Source organism: Manis javanica, chromosome 1, assembly GCF_040802235.1.
Source record: "Manis javanica isolate MJ-LG chromosome 1, MJ_LKY, whole genome shotgun sequence".
Lineage (NCBI taxonomy): Eukaryota > Metazoa > Chordata > Mammalia > Pholidota > Manidae > Manis > Manis javanica.
The window spans coordinates 151,687,892-151,715,449 of NC_133156.1; the positions used below are offsets into that span (position 1 = coordinate 151,687,892).

Consider the following 27,558-nt stretch of genomic DNA (forward strand, 5'->3'; position numbering starts at 1 on the left):
ACGCGCGATTTCCTCTGCCCTCAAGTGCCGGTCTCAGGCACCAGCCCACCGGTCCCGCAGGGAAAAACGGGGGATATTCTTTGTCCTCAGGCGCCGGTCCCAGCCACCCGCTCACCAGTCCCGCCACCGTGCCTCCCTAGCACTGGGGTCCCCGTCCCTTCAAGGCTTCCAAAAAGCGCTCGCCAAAAAGAGAAAAAAAAAAAAAGGGGAAAAACGCGCGACCTCCTCCGTCCTCAGGCACCGGTCTCAGGCACCCGCCCCCAGGTCTCGCAGGGAGAAACGCGGGATATTCTTTGTCCTCCGGCGCCGTTCCCAGGCACCTCCTCACCGGTCCCGCCACCCTGCCTCCCCAGCAACGGGGGCCCGTCCCTCTAAGGCTTCCAAAAAGCGCTCGCCAAAAAATAAAAATAAAAAAAACCGCTCCGGTTTCTCTCCACCCGCTGGGAGCCGGGGGGAGGGGCGCTCGGGTCCCGCCGGGCTGGGGCTTGTATCTTACCCCCTTCACAAGGCGCTGGGTTCTTGCAGGTGTGGATGTGGTCTGGATGTTGTCCTGTGTCCTGTGGTCTCTATTTTAGGAAGATTTTTCTTTGTTATATTTTCATAGCTCTATGTGTTTTTGGGAGGAGATTTCCACTGCTCTACTCACGCCGCCATCTTGGCTCCGCCAGGTGTGCAGGTTTTAAAACGTGTTTTTGTATGTATGTTGTATGTGTGTATTTAAAATAAAAGCAAACCAACTATGGTCAAGTGTGGATAGTGATTTTGTTGGTTCACCTTGCACTTTGGAATGAGATTGTGATTGCCTGGTGTGGATGTGTGTTTCTCTGAGGTAAGTTCTTAAGATCAAGGGCTATGTCTTACTCCTCTTGAGACTCCAGGACCCAGCACAGAGATTTGCGCATAGCAAGTAGGTGGTCAGTGATAATGTTGGAGGAGCATTGTGTATTTTCCTGGGTTTTTCTCCTTGCCGCAACAAAGAATTGAAGGGCAGAGACACAGTTGTGAAGCAGAGTAAAAGTTTTGCTTAAAGTTACTTAAAGAGAGAAAAAGTGTGGGTGACCTCAGAGAGGAGAGGCACCCTGAAAGGTTTAAGTTTTACTGAAGGAGAGCAAGTGCATGCTTGGAGAAAGGGGAGTGTGAGCTACATCATAGAAGAGGCACACTGAAAGGTTGAGATAAAGTTTTAAGGCTGTGCACTTAGAAAGTATGGATGACCTCAGAGGGAGGTGCGCACTGAAAGGTTTAGTGTCTGGGATTTTATAAGTGGTTGAAGATTTTCAGGAATGTGAGGCAGGGCCAGCTGCAGACTGGCCAGATTGTCCCAGAATGTTTATTTTTGTTAAGACATTAAGTTTCTTTCTTTTCTGTTTTCTTTTTTTAACTTAACACAAAAAATATACTCCTTTTATTCCTTTACAGGATGTCAGTTTCTGTCTGGAAGCATATCAGTCAAGACTGTCTGCCCTGCCTCCAAGGTGGGCTGAGCCACTGTCCATTTGATTAAAATGCAGTCTTAGTTTTAAGATACAGTTCTTCCAGAATAAGCTGGGCCTTTTAGCATGTGCTAAAGTAAATCTTACAATGGTATGTTCTAATTGACACAATGAAAACATAGGCTATGCTGAGACTTTTCTTTATCTGGGGAGTATTCAAGCTTCAAGGCCAAGTTGCTCCTGAGGTTAACTCTGAGTCCCTTGTAGTGGGCTTTACTGGCCTTATTCTCTTTCCACCCTGCTCATATCTATCTTCCTGCCTACCAATGGAACAACACTACGGTTCTACTTCCAGATTTTTTTTTTTTAATTTAGGGTTTGCCATTGGAGGGACTTGGTCAGCTCTTGTCCCCTTATTATCTTTAATAATGTCCTCTTAACTTATTGAAGACTTTCCATTCTAAAACTTGTTTTGCGTATTTGACTAGTTCAGTTGTACTACTGGAAATTATTAAAAATAATTGTTTATAATTTTATGTGACTCATACTTCCTGATCAAAACATTTACCCACAGAGATTGCTATGTGGGGTTTTTGGCAGGTGTTCAGAAACACAGGAAATGAATAATAAGTGGGTATTTGACATGAACTTAAATGACATAAGTTAAATCAAGGTTTTTTTAGTAAAATTTTAATGATAAGGTACAGAACTTTTCTTATTTTTTCTAAGCAAATTTTACTTACCAACCAAATTGCTTACTTTGTAGCATTTCACAAAAGTGGCCACATGTCGTCCATTACATTAAAAACCAAAAACTACCCCGAATAGCCAAAGCAATCCTGAGTAGGAAGAATAAAGCAGGGGGGATCTCATTACCCAACTTCAAGCTCTACTAGATACCACAGTAATCAAGACAATTTGGTACTGGCACAAGAACAGACCCACAGTCCAGTGGAACAGAATAGAGTCCAGACATTAACCTAAACATATATGGTCAATTAATATATGATAAAGGAGCCATGGACATACAATGGGGAAATGACAGCTTCTTCAACAGCTGGTGTTGGCAAAACTGGACAGCTACATGTAAGAGAATGAAACTGGATCATTGTCTAACACTATACACAAAAGTAAATTTGAAATGGATCGAAGACCTGAATGTAAGTCATGAAACCATAAAACTCATAGAATAAAACATAGGCAGAAATCTCTTGGACATAAACATGAGTGACTTCTTCATGAACACATCTCCCCAGGCAAGGGAAACAAAAGCAAAAATGAACAAGTGGGACTACATCAACCTGAAGAGCTTCTGTACAGCAAAGGACACCACGAATAGAACAAAAAGGCATCTTACAGTATGGGAGAATATATTCATAAATGACAGATCCAACAGAGGGTTGACATCCAAAATATATAAAGAGCTCATACACCTCAACAAACAAAAAGCAAATAATCCAATCAAAAAATGGTCAGAAGAGCAAAAATCTAAAAATAGAAATACCATTTGACCCAGGAATTCCACTCCTAAGAATTTACCCTATGAATACAGCAGTCAAGTTTGATAAAGACATATGCACCCCTATGTTTATCGCAGCAGTATTCACAATAGCCAAGAAATGGAAGTAACCTAAGTGTACAGCAGTATATGAATGGACAAAGAAGATGTGGTACATATACACAATGGAGTATTATTCAGCCATAAGAAGTAAACAAATCCTACCATTTGCAACAACATGGATGGAGTTAAGAGGGTATTATACTCAGTGAAATAAGCCAAGTGGAGAAAGACAAGTATCAATTTACTTTACTCATCTGTGGGGTATAAGAACAAAGAAAAAACTGAAGGAGCAAAACAGCAGCAGACTCACAAAACCCAAGAATGGACTAATAGTTACCAAAGTGAAAGGGCCTGGGGAGGATAGGTGGGAAGGGAGGGATAAGAGGGGGAAGAAAGGGGGCACTACGATTAGCATGTATAATGTGGGGGGAGGCATGTGGGGGGTTGTGCAACACAGAGAAGACAAGTAGTGACTCTACAGCATCTTACTAAGCTGCTGGACAGTGACTGTAATGGGGTTTGTTGGGGGGACTTGGTGAAGGGGGGAGCCTAATAAACATAATGTTCCTCATGTAATTGTAGATTAATGATACCAAAATTTTTAAAAAATGGTCAGAGGAGCTGAACAGACAGTTCTCCAAAGAAGAAATTCAGATGGCCAACAGACACATGAAAAGATGCTCCACATTGCTAGTCATCAGAGAAATGCAAATTAAAACCACAATGAGATATCACCTCACACCAGGAAGGATCGCCACCATTCAAAAGACAAACAACAACAAATGTTGGCAAGGTTGTGAAAAAAGGGGAACCCTCCTATACTGCTAGTGGGAATGTAAATTAGTTAAACCATTGTGGAAAGCAGTATGGAAGTTCCTCAAAAAACTCAAAATAGAAATACCATTTGGCCCAGGAATTCCACTCCTAGGAATTTACCCTAAGAATGCAGCAGTCAAGTTTGATAAAGACATACGCACCCCTATGTTTATCGCAGCACTATTCACAATAGCCAAGAAATGTAAGCAACCTAACTGTCCATCAGTAGATGAATGGACAAAGAAGATGTGATACATATACACAATGGAATATTATTCAGTCATAAGAAGTAAACAAATCCTACTGTTTGCAACAACATGGATGGAGCTAGAGGGTATTATGCTCAGTGAAATAAGCCAAGCAGAGAAAAACAAGTATTAAATGATTTCACTCATATGTGGAGTATAAGAACAAAGAAAAAACGGAAGGAGCAAAACAGCAGCAGACTCACAGAACCCAAGAATGGACTAACAGTTACCAAAGGGAAAGGGACTGTGGAGGATGGGTGTGAAGGGAGGGATAAGGGGGTGGAGTAAGATAGGCAGCATTACGATTAGCATGTATAATGTGGTGGTGCACAGGGAGGGCTGTACAACACAGAGAAGGCAAGTAGTGATTCTACAACATCTTACTACGCTGATGGACAGTGACTGCAATGGGGTATGTGGGGGGACTTGATGATGGGGGGAGTCTAGTAGACAATGTTCCTCATGTAATTGTAGATTAATGATACACAACAAAAAAACTACTTTCTTACCATAATTTTTTTAATGTTTGATTTTAATTAAAGTTCTGTAGTTGGTAGGTTGAAATAATACAGCCTTCAGTTAACTAGATGTGTGGCACCTCCTTGTATCAGTGTTGTGAACAGATGGAGCATTTCTTCGGGAGGCCACACTGAGTGAGGATGTTGTACTCCTGCACTCGGCTCAGCTAACACAGGCTCCACACAGGGCCCTGAGCAGGTGTTTTCCATGGCACTTCTCCATCTTCCCTCTCAAGTCAGACTCTTCAGACTTCCTCTATCAGCTGTTCATCTGTTGTCTCTAATCTATTTCTTAACCTCATTCCTAACTTCAGCAGGAGACCAATGAACCCTTTTATTCCCACCAGCCTCTTATGCTCACTTCTGCCTTCCTCTGGTGCTTAGGAACTTCTCTGCCTTAAATGCCACCTCATCTGATGCTTTACCACTTCCCTGACTTCATTCAACATCATTGTCATCTTCGAAAACTCTCCAAACGTCTGTAACTACCATGACTCTCTGTTCACTCTCACTTTTCTGTCCTGGCATAGGAGAGAGATGTGATCTACTACTGCTAAAGTGCCTCACAGTGCCTGGGGTGATGGAGATTATGGGAATGCAGGGGACTGGCTGGAAGTAAGGTGAAATATGTGTATAGTTAACAAAAAAACCGTAAGTCAGTTTTGGTGTACTTGTTATTACATATTTTCCATTTTAATTAAATTGTGAAAACATAGCACATACCTGCGTGTTTATCACCAGCTTTTGTTGTGTACTTTTATATGCTCTCATGTGTTACTATCTTCCAACTGAGAAGAGTCATGTCATGTTGGAACAATGTGGTCTGTTAGCTGCTCAGGATTTGAAAACACTATATGTGTATTGGTTAAGTCACAAGGCCAGCTTTCAAAAGCTTGAATTACCCAGAATGTACCAGAGGAATGTTGTTAGCATTCTGTAACTTCTGGTCATGATGCATATTGTGGGCCTCTGTGGGATTGCATTCGTAATCCATAGGGTGGCAGGGAGTTGAGGTGCCAGAAGTACCACTCCCTTGCTACAGTGGTAAGGTTCTCCCTTTCATCATACCTATGGGCAAAGCTGTTTGTGGCAGTATATTCTTTGTAATTAAAGATAAAAGGACTGCTGAAATAAAGGTAGAACATCCATCTCTATATGTGCCATAGTACAGCAGCACTATGAGGTAGCGCCATGGACTAGTGGAACACTGTCCAGGATGCAGAGACCTGGTGGCCTCTGGGAAAGCAGAACACTGTCCAGGATGCAGAGTCAGGTGGCCTCTGAGAAAGGGAACTACTGTGGTACTAACTAGGGGGTCAGAGGCAGGAAGGGAACCTAACTTGCACTGTTCTCTCATTGGCATTGTTAGCATTGTTTTCTTTGCCACATGCATGTTAATATTGCTTTTGTAAAATGCCACATTTTCTCGGTCTCTTGTGCTGCCCTCAGAGGTGGAGAGCAGTGCCTGGAGAGGTGCCATGGCTGCACATAGCTCCTCCTGTACTCTTTTCTCCCATCCCTTAATGCTGCACACAGTGACTGTGTATTTGGTTTACAGTTGAGACAGTGGTAAAAGGAACACCAGCTTTGCAGTCTGATCAGACCTATGTCTACAGCTTATTGGCTTGTATGATGTGGAAAAGTTATTTAACTTTCCAGAATACTAATTTTCTCATTTAGACTGTGGGAATAATAATATAATATGTATAGCTCAAATCTGTTGTAAAGCTTAAGAAAATATACTTCATAAGCTAGCGTAGTGACCCCAAATAGCGAAAGCAATCCTGAGAAGAAAGAATAAAGCGGGGGGGGGAGGATTATGCTCCCCGACTTCAAGCTCTACTACAAAGCCACAGTAATCAACGCAATTTGGAATTGGCACAAGAACAGAGCTATAGACCAGTGGAACAGACTAGAGAGCCCAGATATAAATCCAAGCATATATGGTCAATTTTAATATATGATAAAGGAGCCATGGATGTACAATGGGGAAATGACAGTCTCTTCAACAACTGGTGTTGGCAAAACTGGACAGCTACATGCAAGAGAATGAAACTGAATTATTGTCTAACCCCATACACAAAAGTAAACTCAAAGTGGATCAAAGACCTGAATGTAAGTCATGAAACCATAAAACTCTTAGAAGACAACATAAGCAAAAATCTTCTGAATATAAACATGAGCAACCTTTTCCTAAACACATCTACTTGGACAGGGAAAACAAAAGAAAAATGAACAAATGGGACTACATCATGCTGAAAAGCTTCTGTACAGCAAAGGACACCATCAGCAGAACAAAAAGGCATCCTACAGTAGGGGAGAATATATTTGTAAATGACATGTGTGATAAGGGGTTAACATCCAAAATGTATAAAGAACTCACATGCCTCAACACCCAAAAAGCAAATAACCCTATTAAAAAATGAGCACAGGATATGAACAGACACTTCTCCAAAGAAATTCAGATGGCCAACAGGCACATGAAAAGATGCTCCACATCGCTATTCATCAAGGAAATGCAAATAAAAATCACAATGAGGTATCACCTCACACCAGTTTGCATGGCCAACATTAGAAGAGACTAGGAACAACAAATGCTGGCGAGGTTGTGGAGAAAGGGGAAGCCTCCTACACTGCTGGTGGGAATGTAAACTAGTTCAACCATTGTGGAAAGAGGTATGGAGGTTCCTCAAAAAACTCAAAATAGAAATACCGTTTGACCCAGGAATTCAACTTCTAGGAATTTACCCTAAGAGTACAGGATCCCAGTTTCAAAAAGACATATGCACCCCTATGTTTATCACAGCAGTATTTACAATAGCCAAGAAATGGAAGCAACCTAAGTGTCCATCAGTAGATGAATGGATAAAGAAGATATGGTACATATATGCAATGGAATATTATTCAGCCATAAGAAAACAAATCCTACCATTTGCAGCAACATGGATGAAGCTAGAGGGTATTATGCTCAGTGAAATAAGCCAGGTTGAGAAGGACAAGTACCAAATGATTTCACTCATTTGTGGAGCATAAGAAGAAAAAAGCAAAAACTGAAGGAACAAAACAGCAGCAGACTCAAATGAACCCAAGAATGGACTAACAGTTGCCAAAGGAAAAGGGACTGGGGAGAGTGGGTGGGAAGGGAAAGAGAAGGGGAATAAGGGGCATTATGATTAGCACACAATGTGGTGGGGGGTGCACAGGGAAGGCAGTATAGCACAGAGAAGGCAAGTAGTGACTCTATAGCATCTTACTGTGCTGATGGACAGTGACTGTAATGTGGTATGTGGTGGGACTTGATAATGGGGAAAATCTAGTAACCACAATGTTGCTCTTGTGATTGTATATTAATGATACCAAAAAAAAAACAAGCTAGCATATTGATAGTATATAAATTACATTTATTTCTTTTTCAGTTGGAAGGAACTTGTTCAGATTTTAAACTCCGTGCTTTCCAACAATACTGAAATTAGAGCATTAACATTTCTCCTTCAAGGCATGCGACAGGAATATGTTTGAGTGCCTTCCTGATTCCTAGACTATTGAGTAGAATAGCATATTCCCTCTTTTAATCCTGTAGTATCTTCTAAATAAAAATAATGTTCTTTTGTTTTTCTGGATGCAAATGGAAGTTTATTATGTTTTAAAATATTTTTGTGTCTACGTGCATTGCTGTATATTATGTGTTGAATATATTATTTACTTCTGCAAATACCTATCCAGCAAGAACACCAGTTTTAAGTGTGAGTCACTTGTATAGATTATGAGTTGAACTTGGTGATAGTGACAATATTATTATTCATTTTGGATATAAATATATTATTTAGATACAAAGTTATTTTGAATAATTTTTTTTCCTGCTCTTTCAGCCTCATGTGCCAACAAAAACAACTTGTATGTCCTCACCAGTGTCTGATGATGAACAGAGAGTGAGTATAACTTTTAAATAGACCCATATCATGCTCCAGATGACCCTATGATTTCAGAGATGCTCAGAGAGCATCTTCTTTAATTTCCTTGACATTAAAATCATAGATAAAGAACCAGATGGGAGTATCTAGGACATTTAGTTCAACTTTTATCAAATAGAACTGAACTCTAACAAGTATTATTCTAATTTTGAATACTTTCATCTGGGAAGCCCAGTGTTTCCTCACTTTTTTTTTTGTATCATTAATCTACAATTACATGAGGAACATTATGTTTACTACACTCCCCCCATCATCAAGCACCCCCACCAACAAACCCCATTACAGTCACTGTCCATAAGCATAGTAAGATGCTGTAGAATCACTACTTGTCTTCTCTGTGTTGCATAGCCCTCCCCATGTCCCACCCCCAAATTATACATGCTAATCATAATGCCCCCCTTTTTTCCCCCCCTTATCCCTCCCTTCCCACCCATCCTCCCCAGGCCCTTTCCCTTTGGTAACTGTTAGTCCATTCTTGGGTTCTGTGAGTCTGCTGCTGTTTTTTTCCTTCATTTTTTTCTTTGTTCTTATACTCCACATATGAGTGAAATCATTTGGTACTTGTCTTTTTCCTCCTGGCTTATTTCACTGAGCATAATACCCTCTAGCTCCATCCATGCTGTTGCAAATGCTAGGATTTGTTTTCTTCTTATGGCTGAATAATATTCTATTGTGTATATGTTCCACATCTTCTTTATCCATTCATTGACTGATGGACACTTAGGTTGATTCCATTTATTGGCTTTTGTAAATAGTGCTGCGATAAACATAGGGGTGCATCTGTCTTTTTCAAACTGGGCTGCTACATTCTTAGGGTAAAATCCTAGAAGTGGTATTCCTGGGTCAAATGCTATTTCTGTTTTGAGCTTTTTGAGGAACCTCCATACTGCTTTCCACAATGGTTGAGCTAGTTTACATTCCCACCAGCAGTGTAGGAGGGTTCCCCTTTCTCCACAACCTCGCCAACATTTGTTGTTGTTTGTCTTTTGGATGGTGGTGATCCTTCCTGGTGTGAGGTGATATCTCACTGGTTTTAATTTGCATTTCTCTGATGACTATCAATATGGAGCATCTTTTCATGTGTCTGTTGGCCATCTGAATTTCTTCTTTGGAGAACTGTTTATTCAGCTCCTCTACCCATTTTTTAATTGGATTATTTGCTTTTTGTTTGTTGAGGTGCATGAGCTCTTTATATATTTTGGATGTCAACCCTTTATCGGATCTGTCATTTATGAATATATTCTCCCATACTGTAGGATGCCTTTTTGTTCTATTGGTGGTGTCCTTTGCTGTAAAGAAGCTTTTCAGCTTGATATAGTCCCACTTATTCATTTTTGCTTTGGTTTCCCTTGCCCAGGGAGATATGTTCATGAATAGGTCGCTCATGTTTATGTCCAAGAGATTTTTGCCTGTTTTTTTCTAAGAGTTTTATGGTTTCATGACTTACATTCAGGTCTTTGATCCATTTCAAATTTACTTTTGTGTATGGGGTTAGGCAATGATCCAGTTTCATTCTCTTACATGTAGCTATCCAGTTTTGCCAACACCAGCTGTTGAAGAGGCTGTCGTTTCCCCATTGTATGTCCATGGCTGCTTTATCATATATCAATTGACCGTATGTGCTTGGGTTAGTATCTGGACTCTCTGTTCTGTTCCACTGGTCTGTGGGTCTGTTCTTTTGCCAGTACCAAATTGTCTTGATTACTGTGGCTTTGTAGTAGAGCTTGGAGTTGGGAAGCAAGATCCGCACCCCCACACACACTTTATTCTTCCTTCTCAGGATTGCTTTGGTGGTTTCTCAGGGTCTTTGGTGGTTCCATATGAATTTTAGAAATATTTGTTCCAGTTCGTTGAAGAATGCTGTTGGTAATTTGATAGGGATTGCAATGAATTTGTAGATTGCTTTGGGCAGATGGCCATTTTGACAATATTAATTCTTCCTAGCCAAGGGCATGGGATGAGTTTCCATTTGTTAGTGTCCTCTTAATTTCTCTTAAGAGTGTCTTGTAGTTTTCAGAGTATAGGTCTTTCACGTGCTTGGTTAGGTTTATTCCTAGGTATTTTATTGTTTTTGATGCAATTGTGAATGGAATTGTTTTCCTGATTTCTCTTTCTGTAGTTCATCGTTAGTGTATAGGATAGCAACATATTTCTGTGTATTAATTTTGTATCCTGCAACTTTGCTGCATTCAGGTATTAGTTCTAGTAGTTTTGGAGTGGAGTCTTTAGGGTTTTATATGTACAATATCATGTCATCTGCAGATAGTGACAGTTTGACTTCTTCTTTTCTTGTTTCCTTTTTAAAAATATTTTATCAAATGTACATCACAGTGGTTCAACAGTTCCCATCCCCTTACCCCGCCCCTGCCCACTCCCGTCCCCCTTAGTATGCACTAGTCAGGTCTCAGTGTCTGAGTCTAATGCTGGTATGCTGTTTTGTTCCTTCTGTTTTGCTTTGTTTTACATTCCACAAATACAAAACAGATTTATATTTGAATATAAATATAAATCTGTGAAATCTTGTAGTACTTGTCTTTCTCCACCTGGCTTATTTCCCTGAGCATATTACCCTCTAGATCCATCCATGTTGTTGCAAATGGCAAAATTTCTTTGCTTTTTATCCCTGACCAATATTCCATTGTGTATATGTAGCACACTTTTTTTTTATTATTAAGGTATCATTGATATACAATCTTATGAACATTTCACATGGGTAACATTGTGGTTACTACATTCACCCTTATTATCAAGTCCCACTCCCATGCCCCATTGCAGTCAGTGTCTGTCAGCATAGTAAGATGGTGTAGAGTCACTGCTTGTCTTCTCTTGTGCTATACTGCCTCTCCCACAACCCCTCTACATTATGTGTGTTAATCATAATGCCCCTTAATCCCCTTATCACTCCCTCTGCACCCACACTCCCCACCCCCTTCCGTTTGGTGACTCCTAGTCTCTTCTTGGAGTCTGTGAGTCTGCTGCTGTTTTGTTCCTTCAGTTTGGCTTTGTTTTTATACTCCACAGATGAGTGAAATCATTTGGTACTTGTCTTTCTCTGCCTGGCTCATTTCACTGAGGGTAATACTCTTTAGCTCCATCCATGTTGCAAATGGTTGGATTTGTTTTCTTCTTATGGCTGAATAATATTCCATTGTGTATATGTACCACATCTTCTTTATCCATTCATCTACTGATGGACACTTAGGTTGCTTCCGTATCTTGGCTGTTGTAAATAGTGGTGCAGTAAACAGGGGTACGTATGTCTTTTGAATCCAGGATCTTGTTTTCCTCACTTTTTTTGTAATCATAAAGAGAACATACTTAACACAACTAAAAGGGATTCAAAAGGCACAAAAGAGAATACAGTGTGTTTTCTGTCGCTCCATAACAAATTGCCATAAATATAACTGCTTAAAACAATACTTGTGTATTAGTCCTCGGCTCTGTTGGTTGGAAGCCAGGCCTGTCACAGCTGGGTCTTCTCTTCATGGTTTCACCCTCAGGGTGATGCTCACATTGGTTTATCTGAAGCTGCCCTTCCAAATTCTTCCAGATTGTTCCAGAAATCTCTTTCTTGCCAGCTGGTTGCTGTTACCTCTTAGAGATCATTCTCAGGTTGTTGCTGTATGGCGCCTTCTATTCCATACAACAAGGGAGAACTTGAATATTTAATCCCCTTCAAGTTTCAAATCCCTTTCATCTAGAAGTTTTCAGTCTCTTTTAAGGGCTTACCTTATTAAATCAGGTCCACCCAGGATAATATCCGCTTCTAAAGTTAACTAATTTGGGACCTTAATTTCATCTACAAAATCCCTTCACAGCAGCACCTAGATTAGTGTTTGGATAACTAGGAGCTTGTAGGTATATCTGGAACCTCTAATCTTGGGGTTCATCTTAGAATTATGCCCACTATATATAGTAAAAGTGACTTTCTCACCTCCACCTCAAAGAACACTCCCTCAACCTTCAAGCCCACACCCCCAATGGGGACTACCTCCAGTAGGCTGTTACTACACTTTGAGACATTTTTACCTATATTTACTATATTTGAGAAAATATGGAAAAAATGTATCTTTTTCAAATTTTTAACCTCAAAAAAAAAGTAGTACATAAATCCCTGTTTGGATACTTAGTTTTGAGATTTATCATGTTGTGGTATGTCTCAGTAGTTACATATTCCATTGTATAGATTACTGCAGTTTATTTATGCATTCGCCAGTTGTTGGACATCTGGTTGTTACCAGTTTTTGATGATTTTTGTAGTAAAGCTGCTATGAACATGCATTCATAAGTTGTTGTGTGTATGCATGTTTTTATTTTTCTTTTGTGCCTACAAATGGGGTTTCGGTTGTATAGTAAATGTGTATTTAACTTGATAAGAAACTACCCATCTGTTTCCCAAAGTGAGGGAGTACAATAATCATAAAATCTTTCTTAGTTTCTTTGGTAATTATATTTATCCTTTTAAATGTGCCCATATTCTAATCTAGTAGAGATTTTTTTAATTGTTGCTGTGTTTTTGTTTCCTTTCAGCAGAAAGAAAATGTTCGTTCTTTAATTATGTCTGGCCATGTTGGTTTTGAGAGTTTGCCTGATCAGCTGGTGAACAGATCCATTCAACAAGGCTTCTGTTTTAATATTCTCTGTGTGGGTAAGGGCCACTCTCCCTTGTAGTACCCCTGCTCACCTCATCTCATAAGCAGTGTGATACCCACATCATCAATTTTGAGATCATGATCACAGATTTTTTTTTCTGTTATTTAAATTTTATCAATTATTTTTTCTTAGCTGTACTATTTTAATTTTGTTTCTTCTTTAAATATTTCAATACTTTCTTCAGTGTATTGAGTAACTTAGCAAACATTTTTCTTTTTGAGTTAGAATAAGGAAGTTCCTTTATTACTAGGATGAGGTTTTTTTAATGCTCTGCTAATTACTCAGTGGACCAGTCTTAGCATGTATGTCTTTCATGGACAACACAGACTTTGACATACTTGAAATATTTGGATTCCTTAAAACCACTGTAAGTTTTTTTCCTCATCCATCTCGTGTGCCTGTGAAGATGTACCTTTGTTTCCTTCAGGAGAGACTGGAATTGGAAAATCAACACTGATGGACACAATGTTTAATACTAATTTTGAAGACCAGGAATCCTCACATTTTTACTCAAACGTTAGACTAGAGGCTCAGACATATGACCTCCAGGAAAGTAATGTTCAACTGACACTGACCATTGTGAATACAGTAGGATTTGGTGACCAAATAAACAAAGAAGACAGGTAAGTGTTTTCTAGTAATAAAACATGTCTTTCTTATTTTAGGACTTTCACCTTCTTTCCCTAGAGGCTGTGATTTGACTTTCTTCTGTGGAAACCATACCTTTCCTCCCAGACATTTTTAACAAATTTATGTTTTCCTATCCAGTTGTCTAATTTATTTAGAATAATTTGATATTAAAATGTGTATTTCAGCAAAATAGTTTATTTCCTCATATGTCTATTCAGTGTATATTGAGTACTTTACTAATTCAGGTAGGACTTCTCTTATTGAGGAAGAAAACCAAGACATACAATGGCGATATAATGGTTAAATCTGTGGCACATGATGTTTTTTGTGAAATTCTAACCAAATTAGACACATGCATTATTAAGCAATGCAGGAGAGATTTGATAATGAAATTTTTATTTTATGTTATATCATTATTTCTCATGATATAAAGATTGATAACAGATTCTATGTGAAACTTAAAACTATTAAAGGGGAAGTGGATTAGGGTAAAACAATAACTTTTTATTCTTTTTCCTTTTTGAAATGCTTATATTGTTTTTATTAATTTCCTAGTTTGCTGAGGTTTGCCATAGAGGGAAAATATTTTGCATGATTGATTCTTTATGATACATGTGAGCCTTTTTAGCACAGTTGTGTTCTTTAAATTTCAAGAATTATGTGAGAACTTTCTAAGAAGCTTAGTGGCAGAGGCAAAGTCCTATGACCTGTTGCTTTAAATCATTTTATTTTATTTTATTATTTTATTCTATTTTATTTTATTTTTTATTTTATTTTATATTAAGGTATTATTGATATACACTCTTATGAATATTCCACATGAAAAAACAATGTGGTTACTATACTCACCCATTATCATGTCCCCTCCATACCCTATTGCAGTCACTGCCCATCAATATAGTAAGATGCCACAGAGTTACTATTTGCCTTCTCTGTGCTACACTGTCTTCCTCCTGATCCCCGCCACACCATGTGTGCCAATCATAACATGCCTGAATCCCCTTCTCCCTCCCTCCCCATGCGCCCTCCCACACCGTCCCCTTTGGTAACCACTAGTTCCTTCTGGGAGTCTGTTGCTGTTTTGTTCCTTCAGTTTTGCTTTGTTGTTATTCTCCGTGAAAGAGAGAAATCATTTGGTACTTGTCTTTCTCTACCTGGCTTATTTCACTGAGCATAATATCCTCCTGCTCCATCCATGCTGTTTCAAATTGTTGAATCTGTTTCTTTCTTATGGCTGAGTAGTATTCCATTGTGTATATGTACCACCTCTTCTTTGTGCATTCATCTACTGATGGACACTTAGGCTGCTTCCATATCTTAGCAATTATAAATAGTGCTGCAATAAACATAGGGGCACATATGTCTTTTTGAATCTGAGAGATTATATTCTTTGGGTAAATTCCTAGGAGTGGAATTCCTGGGTCAAATGGTATTTCTATTTTTAGTCTTTTGAGGAACCTCCATATTGTTTCCACAATGGTTGAATTAGCTTACATTCCCACCAGCTGTGTATGAGGGTTTCCCTTTCTCCACATCCTCACCAGCATTTGCTGTTCTTAGTCTTTTCAATACTGGCCATCCTAATTGGTATGAGGTGATATGTCATTGTAGTTTTTATTTGCATTTCCCTGATAATTAGTAATGTGGAGCATCTTTTCATGTGCCTGTTGGCCATCTGAATTTCTTCTTCGGATAATTGTCTGTTGATATCCTCTGCCCATTTTCTAATCAGGTTGTTTTCTTTTTGGGTGTTGAGGCTTGTGAGTTCTTTAAATATTTTGAATGTTAACCCCTTGTCACATATGTCATTTACAAATATATTCTCCCATTCTGTAGGGTGCCTTACTGTTATGTTGATGGTGACCTTTGCTGTACAGAAGCTATTAAGTTTGATGTAGTCCTGTGTGTTCATTTTTGCTTTTGTTTCCCTTGCTCTAGGAGGTGCATTCAGAAAAAAGTTTCTCATGTTTATATTCAGGAGATTTTTGCCTATGTTTTTTCCTAAGAGTTTTATGGTTTCATAACTTATATTCAGGTCTTTGATCCATTTTGAGTTTACTTTTGTGTATGGGGTTAGACAGTAATCCAGTTTCATTCTCTTACATGTAGCTGTTCAGTTTTGCCACACCAGCTGTTGAAGAGGCTGTCATTTCCCCATTGTATGTCCATGGCTCCTTTATCATATATTAATTGAACATATGTACTTGGGTTTATATCTGGGCTCTCTAGTCTGTTTCATTGGTCTATGGGTCTGTTCTTGTGCCAGTACCAAACTGTCTTGATTACTGTGACTTTGTAGTAGAGCTTGAGTCGGGGAGCATAATGCCCCCAGCTTTATTCTTCCTTCTCAGGATTGCTTTAGCTGTTTGGGGTCTTTTGTGGTTCCATGTGAATTTTAGAATTATTTTCTCTTGTTTGCTGAAGAATGAATGCTATTGGTATTTTGAAAGGAATTGCATTGACTCTGTAGATTGCTCTATTCAGGATGGCCATTTTGACAATATTCTTTCCATCCATGAGCACGGAATGTGTTTCATTTTATTGGTATCTTCATTAATTTCTCTTACAAGTGTCTTGTAGTTTTTAGTGTATAGGTCTTTCACTTCCTTCATTAGGCTTATTCCTAGGTATTTTATTCTTTTGGATATAATTGTGAATGGAACTGTTTTCCTGATTTATCTTTCTGTTAGTTCATCATAAGTGTATAGGAGTGCAAGAGATTTCTGTGCATTAATTTTGTATCCTGCTATGTTGCTGAATTCAGATATTAGATATAGTAGTTTTGGAGTGGATTCTTTAGGGTTTTTTTATGTACAAAGCATGTCATTTGCAAACAGTGACAGTTTACCTTCTTCTTTACCAATCTGAATGCCTTTTATTTCTTTGTTTTGTCTTACTGCCATGGCGACTACCTCCAGAACTATGTTGAATTAAATTGGGGAGAGTGGGCATCCTTGTCTTGTCACCAATCTTAAAGGAAAGGCTCTCAGCTTCTCACTGTTAAGTATTATGTTGGCTGTAGGTTTGTCATATATGGCCTTTATTATATGGAGGTATTTGCCCTCTATACCCATTTTGTTGAGAGTTTTTATCATGAATGGATGTTGAATTTTGTCAAATGCTTTTTCAGCATCTGTGGAGATGTTGATGTGGTTTTTGTCCTTCTTTTTGTTGATGTGGTGGATGATGTTGATGGATTTTCTAATGTTGTACCATCCTTGTATTCCTGGAATAAGTCTCACTTGATCATGATGGATGATTTTTTTATGTATTTTTTAATTTGGTTTGCTAATATTTTATTGAGTATTTTTATTCATCAGGGATACTGTTCTGTAATTTTATTTGTGGTGTCTTTGCCTGGTTTTGGTATTAGAGTGATGCTGGCCTCATAGAATGAGTTTGGAAGCATTCCTTCTTCTTCTACTTTTTGGAAAACTTTATGGGGGATGGGTATTAGCTCTTCATTAAATGTTTGATAAAATTCAGGAGTGAAGTCATCCAGTCTAGGAATTTTATTCTTAGGTAGTTTTTTAGTTACCAGTTCATTTTCATTGCTAGTAATTGGTCTGTTCAGATTTTCTATTTCTTTCTGGGTCAGCCTTGGAAGATTGTATTTTTCTAGAAAGTTGTCTATTTCTTCTAGGTTATCCAGTTTGATAACATAATTTTTCATAGTATTCTATAATAATTCTTTGTATTTCTGTGGTGTCTGTAGTGATGTTTCCTTTCTCATTTCTGATTCTGTTTATGTGTGTAGACTCCCTTTTTGTCTTGATAAGTGTGGCTAGGGGTATATTTATTTTGTTTATTTTCTCAAAGAAGCAGCTCTTCCTTTCATTGATTCTTTCTATTGTTGTATTCTTCTCAATTTTATTTATTTCTGCTCTAATCTTTATTATGACCCTCCTTCTACTGACTTTGGGCCTCATTTGTTCTTCTTTTTCTTGTTTCATTAATTATGAGTTTAGACTGTTCATATCGGATTGTTGTCCTTTCCTGAGGTAGGCCTGTATTGCAATATAATTCCCTCTTAGCACCGCCTTCACTGCATCCCACAGATTTTGTGTTGTTGAATTATTGTTGTCATTTGTCTCCATATATTGCTTGATCTCTGTTTTTATTTGGTCATTGATCCATTGGTAATTTAGGACCATGTTGTTAAGCCTCCATGTGTTTGTAGGCTTTTTTGTTTTCTTTGCGTAATTTATTTCCACTTTTACACCCTTGAGTTCTGAGAAGTTGGTTGTTACAATTTCAGTGTTTCTGAATTTACTAAGGCTGTTTTTGTGGCCTAGTATATGACCTATTCTTGAAAATGTTCTATGTGCACTTGAGAAGAATGTGTATCCTGTTGTTTTTGGGTTGAGAGTTCTGTAGATGTCTATTAGGTCCATCCGTTCTGATGTGTTGTTCAGTGCCTCTGTGTCCTTACTTATTTTCTGTCTGGTTGTTCTGTCCTTCAGAGTGAGTGGAGTGTTGAAGTCTCCTAGAATGAATGCATTGCATTCTATTTCCCCTTTTCATTCTGTTAGTATTTGTTTCACATATGTAGGTGCTCCTGTGTTGGGTTCACAGATATTTATAATAGTTATATCCTCTTGTTGGATTGACCCCTTTATTATTATGTAATGTCCTTCTTTGTCTTTTGTGATTTTCTTTCTTTTAAGATGTATTTTGTCTGATGCAAGTACTGCAACATCTGCTTTTTTCTCCCTGTTAGTTGCATGCAATATCTTTTTCTTTTCCATCCCTTCACTTTTAGTCTGTGTATTTTGGATTTGAAGTGAGTCTCTTGTAGGCAGCATATAGTTGGGTCTTGTTTTTTTATCCATTCAGTGACTCTATGTCTTTTGATTGGTGCTTTCAGTCCATTTACATTTAGGGTGATTATCGATAGGTATGTTCTTATTGCCATTGCAGGCTTTAGATTCATGGTTACCAAAGGTTCAAGGGTAAGTTCCTTCCTATCTAATATTCTAACTTAACTCACTTAGTATGCTATTACAAACATGATCTAAAGGTTCCTTTTTTTTTCTCCCTCCCTTTTTTCTCCTCCATACTTTATATATTAGGTATCATATTCTGTACTCTTTGTCTATCCCTTTTTATTACCTCTGGTGACACAGCTATTTAACCTTAGGAACACTTGCATCAATTAGCAGTGCCTCCAAAATACATTGTAGAGATGGTTTGTGGGAGCTAAATTCTCTCAGTGCTTGCTTATCTGGAAATTGTTTAATCCCCCCTTCAAATTTAAATGAGAATCTTCCTGGATAAATTATTCTTGATTCGAGGACCTTCTGCTTCATTGCATTAAATATATCATGCTACTCCCTTCTTGCCTGTAAGGTTTCTGCTGAGAAGTCCGATGATAGCCTGATCGTTTTTCCTTTGTATGTGTTCTTATTTGTCTCTTTGGCTGCTTTTAATAGTCTGTCCTTATCCTTGATCTTGCCATTTTAATTAGTGTATGTCTTCGTGTTGTCCTCCTTGGTCCCTTGTGTTGTGAGATCTGTGCACCTCCATGGCCTGAGAGACTATCTCCTTCCCCAAACTGGGGACGTTTTCAGCAATTACTTCCTCAAAGACACTTTCTATCCCTTTTTCTCTCTCTCTTCTTCTTCTTCTGGTATTCCTATAATGCGAATATTGTTCCATTTGGATTGGTCACACAGTTCTCTCAGTACTCTTTCATTCCTAGAGATCATTTTTTCTCTCTGTACCTCAGCTTCTTTGTATTTCTCTTCTCTGGTTTCTATTTCATTTATCATCTCCACCGTATCCAACCTGCTTTCAGTACCCTCCATTGTGCTCTTCAATGATTGGATCTCCGACCAGAATTCATTCCTGCATTCTTGAATATTTTTCTGTACCTCCATTAGCATGTTAATGATTTTTATTTTGAAATCTCTTTCAGGAAGATTTATTAATTCAGTCCTTTTTCTGGTGTTGAGATTTTGCTTTGAACCAGTTTCCTTTAACGTTTCATGTTTGAATGTGGCACCCTCTAGTGCCCAGAAGCTCCAGTCTGTGGAGCTGCTCAGCCCCTGGAGCAATGTCGGGGGTTGCAGGTGAGTGATGCTGGTGCCTGGAGGAAGAAAGAGCTGTTTCCTGTTTCCTGGCTATTAAGCCTGTCTCCACTGCCAGAACCAGTGGGCCGAACACACAGGTGTAAGCCTCTGTGCTTTGTGTTTGTAGCTGCCATAGGCGGGGCTCCGCTGTGGCTGACCTGACACCAGGACAGGGGCTGCCAGTTTGCAAACCAGGTGCAGGCTAGAGGAAGACACAGCAGGCTGCATATCATGGTGGGGGGCCTTGGAGCTGCGTAGCCAGCCAGGGTGATGGAGTGCCTGAAGATCATTTAAGCTCCCAACCTGCTGGGCAGAGTGCACCCAGACAATTTTGTCTACCTGTCCTTTCTCCTGAGCAGTAAACTCTGTGCAGTCCTTGCTCCTTCAGCAGCCCTCTCACTGTTAGGAAGTCTCTCAGACTGCCCGCCCAGATCAGCTGGTTATGAATTCCTGTTTTCTACAAACAACTGGAATCTCCTTCTCTCCAGGTATTCCGCCTGTCTTAGCTTTCCAACCCCACTAATCACCAGAGCACAATGCAATGTCGGTTTGTGCTCCCAGAGCAGATCTCCAGGGCTAGGTGCTCAGCAGTTCCAAGGCCTCCACTCCCTCCCAGCTCTGTTTCTCTTCCTCCTGCCAGTGAGCTGGGTGGTGGAAGGGCTTGGGTCCCACCAGGTCACAGCTTTGGTATGTTATCCTGTTCCGTGAGGTCTGCTCTTTTCTCCAAGTGTATGCAGTCTGGTGCAGCCTTCTTTCCTGTTGCTCTTTCAGGATTAGTTGTATTAATTATATTTTTGTATTATATGTGGTTTTAGGAAGAGGTCTGTGTCTCACCTCTCACGCTGCCATCTTTAATCCCCTGTTGCTTTAAATCTTATTAACTTCTTTATAATTTCTATAGAGAGATCTTATACACTAGTTAAATTTATTTTTAGATATTTGACATTTTTTATATAAATGGTATCTTTTTAAAATATTTCATTCTCTATTTGGTTTATAGAAATATAATTAACTTTGCATATAGCAGAATTTGTAAATTCTCTAATTCCAATAATTCATCTCTAAATTTGTATAGATTTTCTGTGTATGCAATAGCATTATGTACAAATAATGTTTATATTTCTTCCTTTCTAGTTTTTTGTGTCTTCTTTTTAAATAAGTTTTATTGATGTATAATTCACATAGGATAAATAAAATGCACTGACTTTTTAAGTGTACAGTTCCACTAATTTTGTCAAATGTATAGTTTTGTAAAACCCTACCCATAACTGTAATAAGAAATTGGTTACTCTGATCCTGGGTTACTTTCCTCATATGCCTGTACAGATCAGTGCTTCACCAGGGGCTGGCAGGGACCCCCTCTAGTCTCCAGCTGCCTTCTCTCCTTTCTGCCCTAGAAATCCTAGTTGCTTTGGCCTGGCTGGGCTCTGGCCTCTGTCTCCTCATCTCAGTGAGTCGGACAGGCCCTGAGCTCTCCTGTCTGGGTCCTGGAAACTTGTCTCCTACTATCTTGCTTAGGACAAAAGCCTGAGCCCCTCATTTATTTCTGTTTCTCAGTGATCACAGTTTTATGCTACCTGTTGTCTGATGTTTAAAAACATTTATTAACATATTTTGTCCCACTTCCTACTTGTTTAAGGTAGGAGGATAAATCCAGTCCCAGTTGGTAGCTAGGATGGTAGTTTTTATTTTTCTTTCTTTCATTTTTAATACCTGATTGCACTGGGCAGGGCTTACAGAATTTTGCTGGACAGTCAGCAGTGTTGGTGGGCATCCTTGCCTTTTTCTGACTCCAAAGGGAAAATTCAATTTTACCATGTTGCTAACTTTCTCTTTTTTAATTATAATAAGGAAGTTCCTTTGTTATTAGTATGAGTTGTTTTTTTAAATCTTGAATACGTACTTTTATGGGTTTTTTTTTTTTTTTGCATTCTCTGGAGAAGATGGTAATTTCTCTCCTTTAATCTTAATAAGGTGAACTACAATAACTGATTTTTCTTTTGGTAAATTAGACCTTGCCATCATGGATACCATTTGATATTCTTTATATATTGTGCTATATTTGATTCTTTCCTTTTAGTATTTTTCCATCTTATGCTTATAAGTGAGGGGTTTTTTTTCATCCTGTATTTTCCTCCCTTACTGCCTTTTTTTCCTTTTTTTTTTTTTTTTTTTTTACAAGATTATGTTAGGTTTCTAAAATGAGTTTGGGTAGTTTTTTTCACTATTTTCTGGAAAAAATGTGTAGAAGATTAGACTTATTTTTTCCTGGAATGAGTGGTGTAATTCATCTATAAAACCATATAGGCTTGGAGTTTTTAGAGAATTTGAGTTACTGATTTTCTTCAATGATTATAGGATAGTTTAGAGTTGTGTTTTGAGACAGTTGTGGTAAGTTACAGTTTCCTAGGAACCTGTTCATTTCATCCAAGTTTTCAAATATATTTACTTTAAAATGTTGGTGATATACTCCTAGTTTCTTTTATTGTATCCATCATCTGTAATGATGTCTGTTTTTCCTCTTCAGATATTATTTGTGTTTATTTTCTTTTCTCTTTGATCAGCATTGACAAAGTTTATTTGGTCTTCAAATTTGGCTTTATTGACTCTCTAATTTTAAATTTCATGAATCTCTGCTCTTATAATTTACCTTTCTTTGGGTTTTGATCTAATTTGCTCCAATTTCTCATTGATTCTCAATCAGCCTTTTGCATTTATCATGGTAATTATTTACTAATGTTTGCTTTTTGCTATGGTTCTCATTGTGATTTGTCTTTCTTATGTGCTGGGTCATTGTTTTGGTTTTCATGGTGTTTGAACAGGGTATTTGCAGAGAGACACTCCAGGTCTAAGGTGAAGATGTCTCCTTTGAACAGACTTGGATTTGCTTTAGGCCCCTCTGGGCATTGATCCTCCCAGGGTCCCTAACCCTGTTCCATGGCTTAGGGTTCCCAGAGTCAAAGAGGCAGCATGAACCTGGGCAGCAGATGTGTGTCAGGACTGACCCTGTGGCCACAGATTTACAAAGGATGGGGTTTTTCTTCTTTTCTTTTCCCTGCTTCATTTATTGCCTGGGCCACCTATACAGATGCTCCAGGACAGGGGAGCAATTGCTGATTTACTTCAGTTCATTCTTACCCTGAAGGCATATGGTTGTAGGATCTCAGCTCAGTTTGGAAGGTGATCTCTTAGTAGATTCCCACCTTCGTGGTCCCTGGCCTTTGATTTCTTCCTTCTTGTCCTACAAGTCCTTCAGAAGCAAAGCCCAAGGACTGCTAGATTGACAAGTGGCCTCAGGATACAACTAGCACTGATGCTTTTAGTGCAGAGGATGGTAAATTTTTTTGCAGAGGGTCAGATAGTAAATACCTCAGGTTTTGCAGCTTGCATGGCTTCTGTCCAAACTCCTCTCCTCTGCCATCACAGCACATATGTCAACAAATGGTTAAGTGTGTCAATGAGACTTTATTTACAGAAACAGGTATCGGGCTGGGCACGTCCCAGTACCGACTCTACCCTCATCCTCTGCTTACCTCCCAGTCTCCACTTTCTTCGATTTGAGCTGGTTAATCCCATACCACCTTATGAGTACTTTGATGTTTTAAAGAAGGTGATTTTTATATTTTAAGCCAGTATCTTTCAGTTCATTCAAAGAGTGAGTTTATAATTTACTCAAAATGGAAACCTCAAGCAAATTACTGTGGGAGAATACCTAATAATGGTCTATAATTTATTTAGCAGAAATTGTTTGTGGTTTGTATTTATGACAAGCCTAGTGTAGAACATTCAGATAGAGGAACATTTATGGCTATTTGTTTAGGCATTAAAAATAGGTTGTATATTTTAGTCATTACTAGAACCTTCTTTGGAAATTTTATGCTAAATATGTACTTATAGATAAATTTTTAGTATTTTATTACTTTGGGGAAGGAATCATGTTGGGTCACATTAGACCAGTTTCTCAAGGATGGTGTTTCTAATAGTCCATTTGATAATGTTCAAGGCTAGTCACTGTGAGGACACTGAGGTTAAGATGCTCTCTCTGCCCTCACATTGCTTACCAACTGCACAGGAAGAACAAGGTATTTTATGAGTTTAAGAGAGGTGATGATCTGTAAGGATTAGACAGGTCAGGGAACTTTATGGAGGAATTCAATTTTATGAATTCTGTTGAGTACCTCAGCCATACAAGGTGCTGCTCCCCTTGGGGCCTACAATCATTATTATGGGGATTCTGGGGAGTTGGAGGAGTGGAGGGGGCCTGACTGCACCTTCTCCCAACTGCACACCAAATGCACACCTACACACAGAACATTTCACCCTATAGAAGAACAGAGACCGAAGTGAGCACTTTCTTTACAGTAAGGGACAGAATGATCAATAAAAAGCAGTAGGCAAGATGGAGACATGGGAACCCCACCCCCATTGGCCAAGGGGTAGGGGAGAGCATCCCAGAGAGCAGGTATGAACTCCCTGCCCTGAGGTACTTTGTGGTTCAAAGTGTGGCTAGACCATAAGTGAAAGAACCCAAGTTTCAGAACTGAACACCTACTGCTTGGCAAGGAAACTGTTGGAAGCAATCCCGGATGGAAGGAGCTACCAGCACTTTTGTGCTTCTTCAACACATCTTAGGAGGGCCAGAAGCAGGGTCTGGGTGCACACGCCAATCTCAGATGTGGTCTGGGTGGCCTCCTGGCCCTTGCCTATACCCAGAAACATCTACAGAAGATCCAGCAGTTCCACTTTGGTACCTGCTGCCATCCACCAGCCCAACAGGGAGTGTGCACAAAACTGCAGGCTGGTGCCCTGGTGCCAGAATTCCCGAGTGGCACAGAGCACCTGCACGCATATGTGTGAGGAGGCACAGAGGCTTAGCTGGTGCCAACCCAGAAGTTACCAGGCATGTCCTCCTACCTGCCACTTGCCCACAACCCTTCCTCATCAGTATAGAACCAACAGGTGTTCACCCAGAAGCCCCTCCAACAGCCCACCACACTCTGCCTGCCAAAACTGTGCCCTGGAGCCCCAGCACAAGGAAAAGTTTGTCTCACACCTAATCCACCGCCAGCCTGCCAGAACCGTGAGGCACACAGGCTACTCAAGGGATATTCCTACACAAAGCCAATCCTTAAAGACTGGGAGAGTGAGCCCTTCCAACTAATTCATAGAATCAAGCACAGAAAGTCAGACAAAATAAGGAGACAGAGGAATATGCTCCAAACAACAGAACAAGAAAAAAAACAGGAAAAAAGCTAAATGAACCAGAGTTAACCATTTTACCTGATAAGGAGTTTAAAGCAGTTTTTTATTAAAGTATCGTTGATATACAATCTTTTGATGGTTTCACATTCACAACATGGTGGTTCAACATTCATCCATATTATCAAGTCCTCACCCCCTCCAGTGTGGTCACTATCAACGTAGTAAGATACTGAGTCATTATATTCTCCATGCTGTACTACCATCCCAGTGACATACCTATATTGTGATCATGAATTATAGTGTCCCTTAATCCCCTTCTCCCTCCCCTCCCACATTCCCAACCCCTCCCCTATGGTAGCCACTAGTCTCTTCTTGGTGTCTGTGAGTCTACTGCTTTTTTTGTTCCTTCTGTTTTGCTTTGTTTTTAAACTCCACAAATGAGTGAAATCATTTGGCATTTGTCTTTCTCCACCTGGTTTATTTCACTGAGCATAATACCCTCTAGATCCATCCACGTTGTTGCAAATGGCAAAATTTTTTTTCTTTTTATGGCTTAATAATACTCTATTATGTGTATGTACAACATCTTTATCTGTTCATCTATTGACGGAAACTGAGGGAATGAAAAGAGATATCTAATCAAACGGGTTGCTTCCGTATCTTGGCTATTGTAAATAGTGCAGCAGTAAACATAGGGGTTCATATGTCTTTTCAAAATGGGGATCTTGTTTCCTTCATGTAAATTCCTGGAAGTGGAATTACTGGGTCAAATGGTATTTTTAGTTTTAGTTTTTTGAGGAGTCTTCATATTGCTTTCCACAATTGTTGCACCAGTTTACATTCCTACCAACAGGAGAAAGGGTCCCCTTTCTCCACATCCTCACCAGCATTTGTTATTTCTTGTGTTTTGAATAGTGGCCATTGTGACTGGTGTGAGGTGATATCTCATTGTGGTTTTAATTTGCATTTCCCTGATAATTAGCCACGTGGAGCATCTTTTCATGGCCCTGTTGGCCACCCATATTGTAAAGCAGTGGTTTTAAAGATACTGTCCAAACTTGAGAAAACAATGGTGGAACTCAAGGGGGACTTCAACAAAGATATAGAAAAATCTAAGAAGGAACCAATCAGTGATGATGAATTCAATAGATGAAATAAAAAGTACACTAGAGGGAATGAACAGACCAGAGGATACAGAATGGGTCAGTGACTTGGAAGATGGACTAAAGGGAAACACTCACACTGAATAGGAGAAGGAAGAGAATTAAAAGAAATGAGGATAGGGTAAGAGAGCTCTGGGACAACATCAGATGTCCTAACATCTGTGTTATAGGAGCCCCAAAAGGAGGAGAGAAGGGAGTGGAAAACTTATTTGAAGAAATGATAGCTGGAAACTTTCTTAACCTGGGGAAGGAAACAGTCTACCAGGTCCAGGAAGCAGAGAGTGCTCCAAACAAGATGACCCCAAGGAGGTCACACCAAGACACATTGTCATTAAAATGCAAAATCAAAGACAAAAAATCTTAAAAACCACAAGAGAAGGGCAGCAAATTATATATAAAGGAAACCCCTTAAGGCTATCAGCTGATAGTTCAGCAGAAACTCTATAAGCTAGAAGAGAGTGACATGATATACTCAAAATGCTGAAAGGAAAAAATTTCCAACCAAGCATGCTTTACCCATCAAGGTTATTATTCAGAATTGAAAGAGAGATAAGGAACTTCACAGATAAATATGTTAAGAGTTCACCAATACTAAACCAGCCTATGAGAAATGTTAAAAGGGACTTCTTTAGGAGGAAAAGAAAAGACCCTAACTAAAGCAAGAAATGTAAGAAAGAGAAAGTTTTCCATTGGTAACACAAACATATAACAGAGGTAGATCTATTTACTTAAAAGCTAGTATGAAAGTCAAAAAGACAAAAATAGCAAAGCCAATTACATCTAAGAATTTGTTAAGGGAATCACTAAATTAAAAGGTGTAAAGGAAGATATATACATAAAACATGGGGAGGAGGAGTAATGAATGTACTCTTAGAATGCATTTGAACTTCAGTGACCATCAGCGTAATATAAATTGTTATATTCATAGGATGTCATGTAAGAACCTCGTGGTAACAACAAACCAAAAACTTACAATACACAAAAAAAGAACAAGGGAACACAACCATAACACTAAAGAAAGTCATAAAACACAAGAAAAGAGAGGAAGAAAGGATCATAGAAGAGCTACAAAAATAACCAGGAATCATTTAACAAAATGGCAACAAGTACATACATATTGATAATTTAAATGTAAATGGACTAACTGCTCCAATCAAAAGAGATATGGTGACCAAATGGATAAAAAACCAAGACCCTTCTATTTGCTGCATGTAAGAGACCCACTTCAAACTTAAAGACATGCACAGACTGAAACTGAGGGGATGGAAAGAGATATTCTAATCAAACAGGGA

General features: G+C 39.0%; 1 protein-coding gene across 7 annotated transcripts in view; it reads left to right on the plus strand.

Annotated features, from left to right (window-relative positions):
- The window catches only part of SEPTIN10 (septin 10), a 96,787-nt gene that overhangs the window by 41,681 nt on the left and 27,548 nt on the right, over positions 1-27,558 (plus strand). The window contains exons 2-5 of one of the 7 annotated variants that reach the window (XM_073238592.1): positions 1,420-1,475; positions 8,446-8,505; positions 13,078-13,195; positions 13,628-13,823. In XM_073238592.1, the coding sequence (XP_073094693.1) occupies positions 8,473-8,505; positions 13,078-13,195; positions 13,628-13,823 (347 nt within the window). In that variant the 5' untranslated portion in view covers positions 1,420-1,475; positions 8,446-8,472. Of the gene's footprint in view, positions 1-1,419; positions 1,476-8,445; positions 8,506-13,077; positions 13,196-13,627; positions 13,824-27,558 lie in introns of those variants that run through there. The other 6 variants (XM_037015582.2, XR_012132188.1, XM_037015579.2 and 3 more) reach the window with 6 other exon arrangements.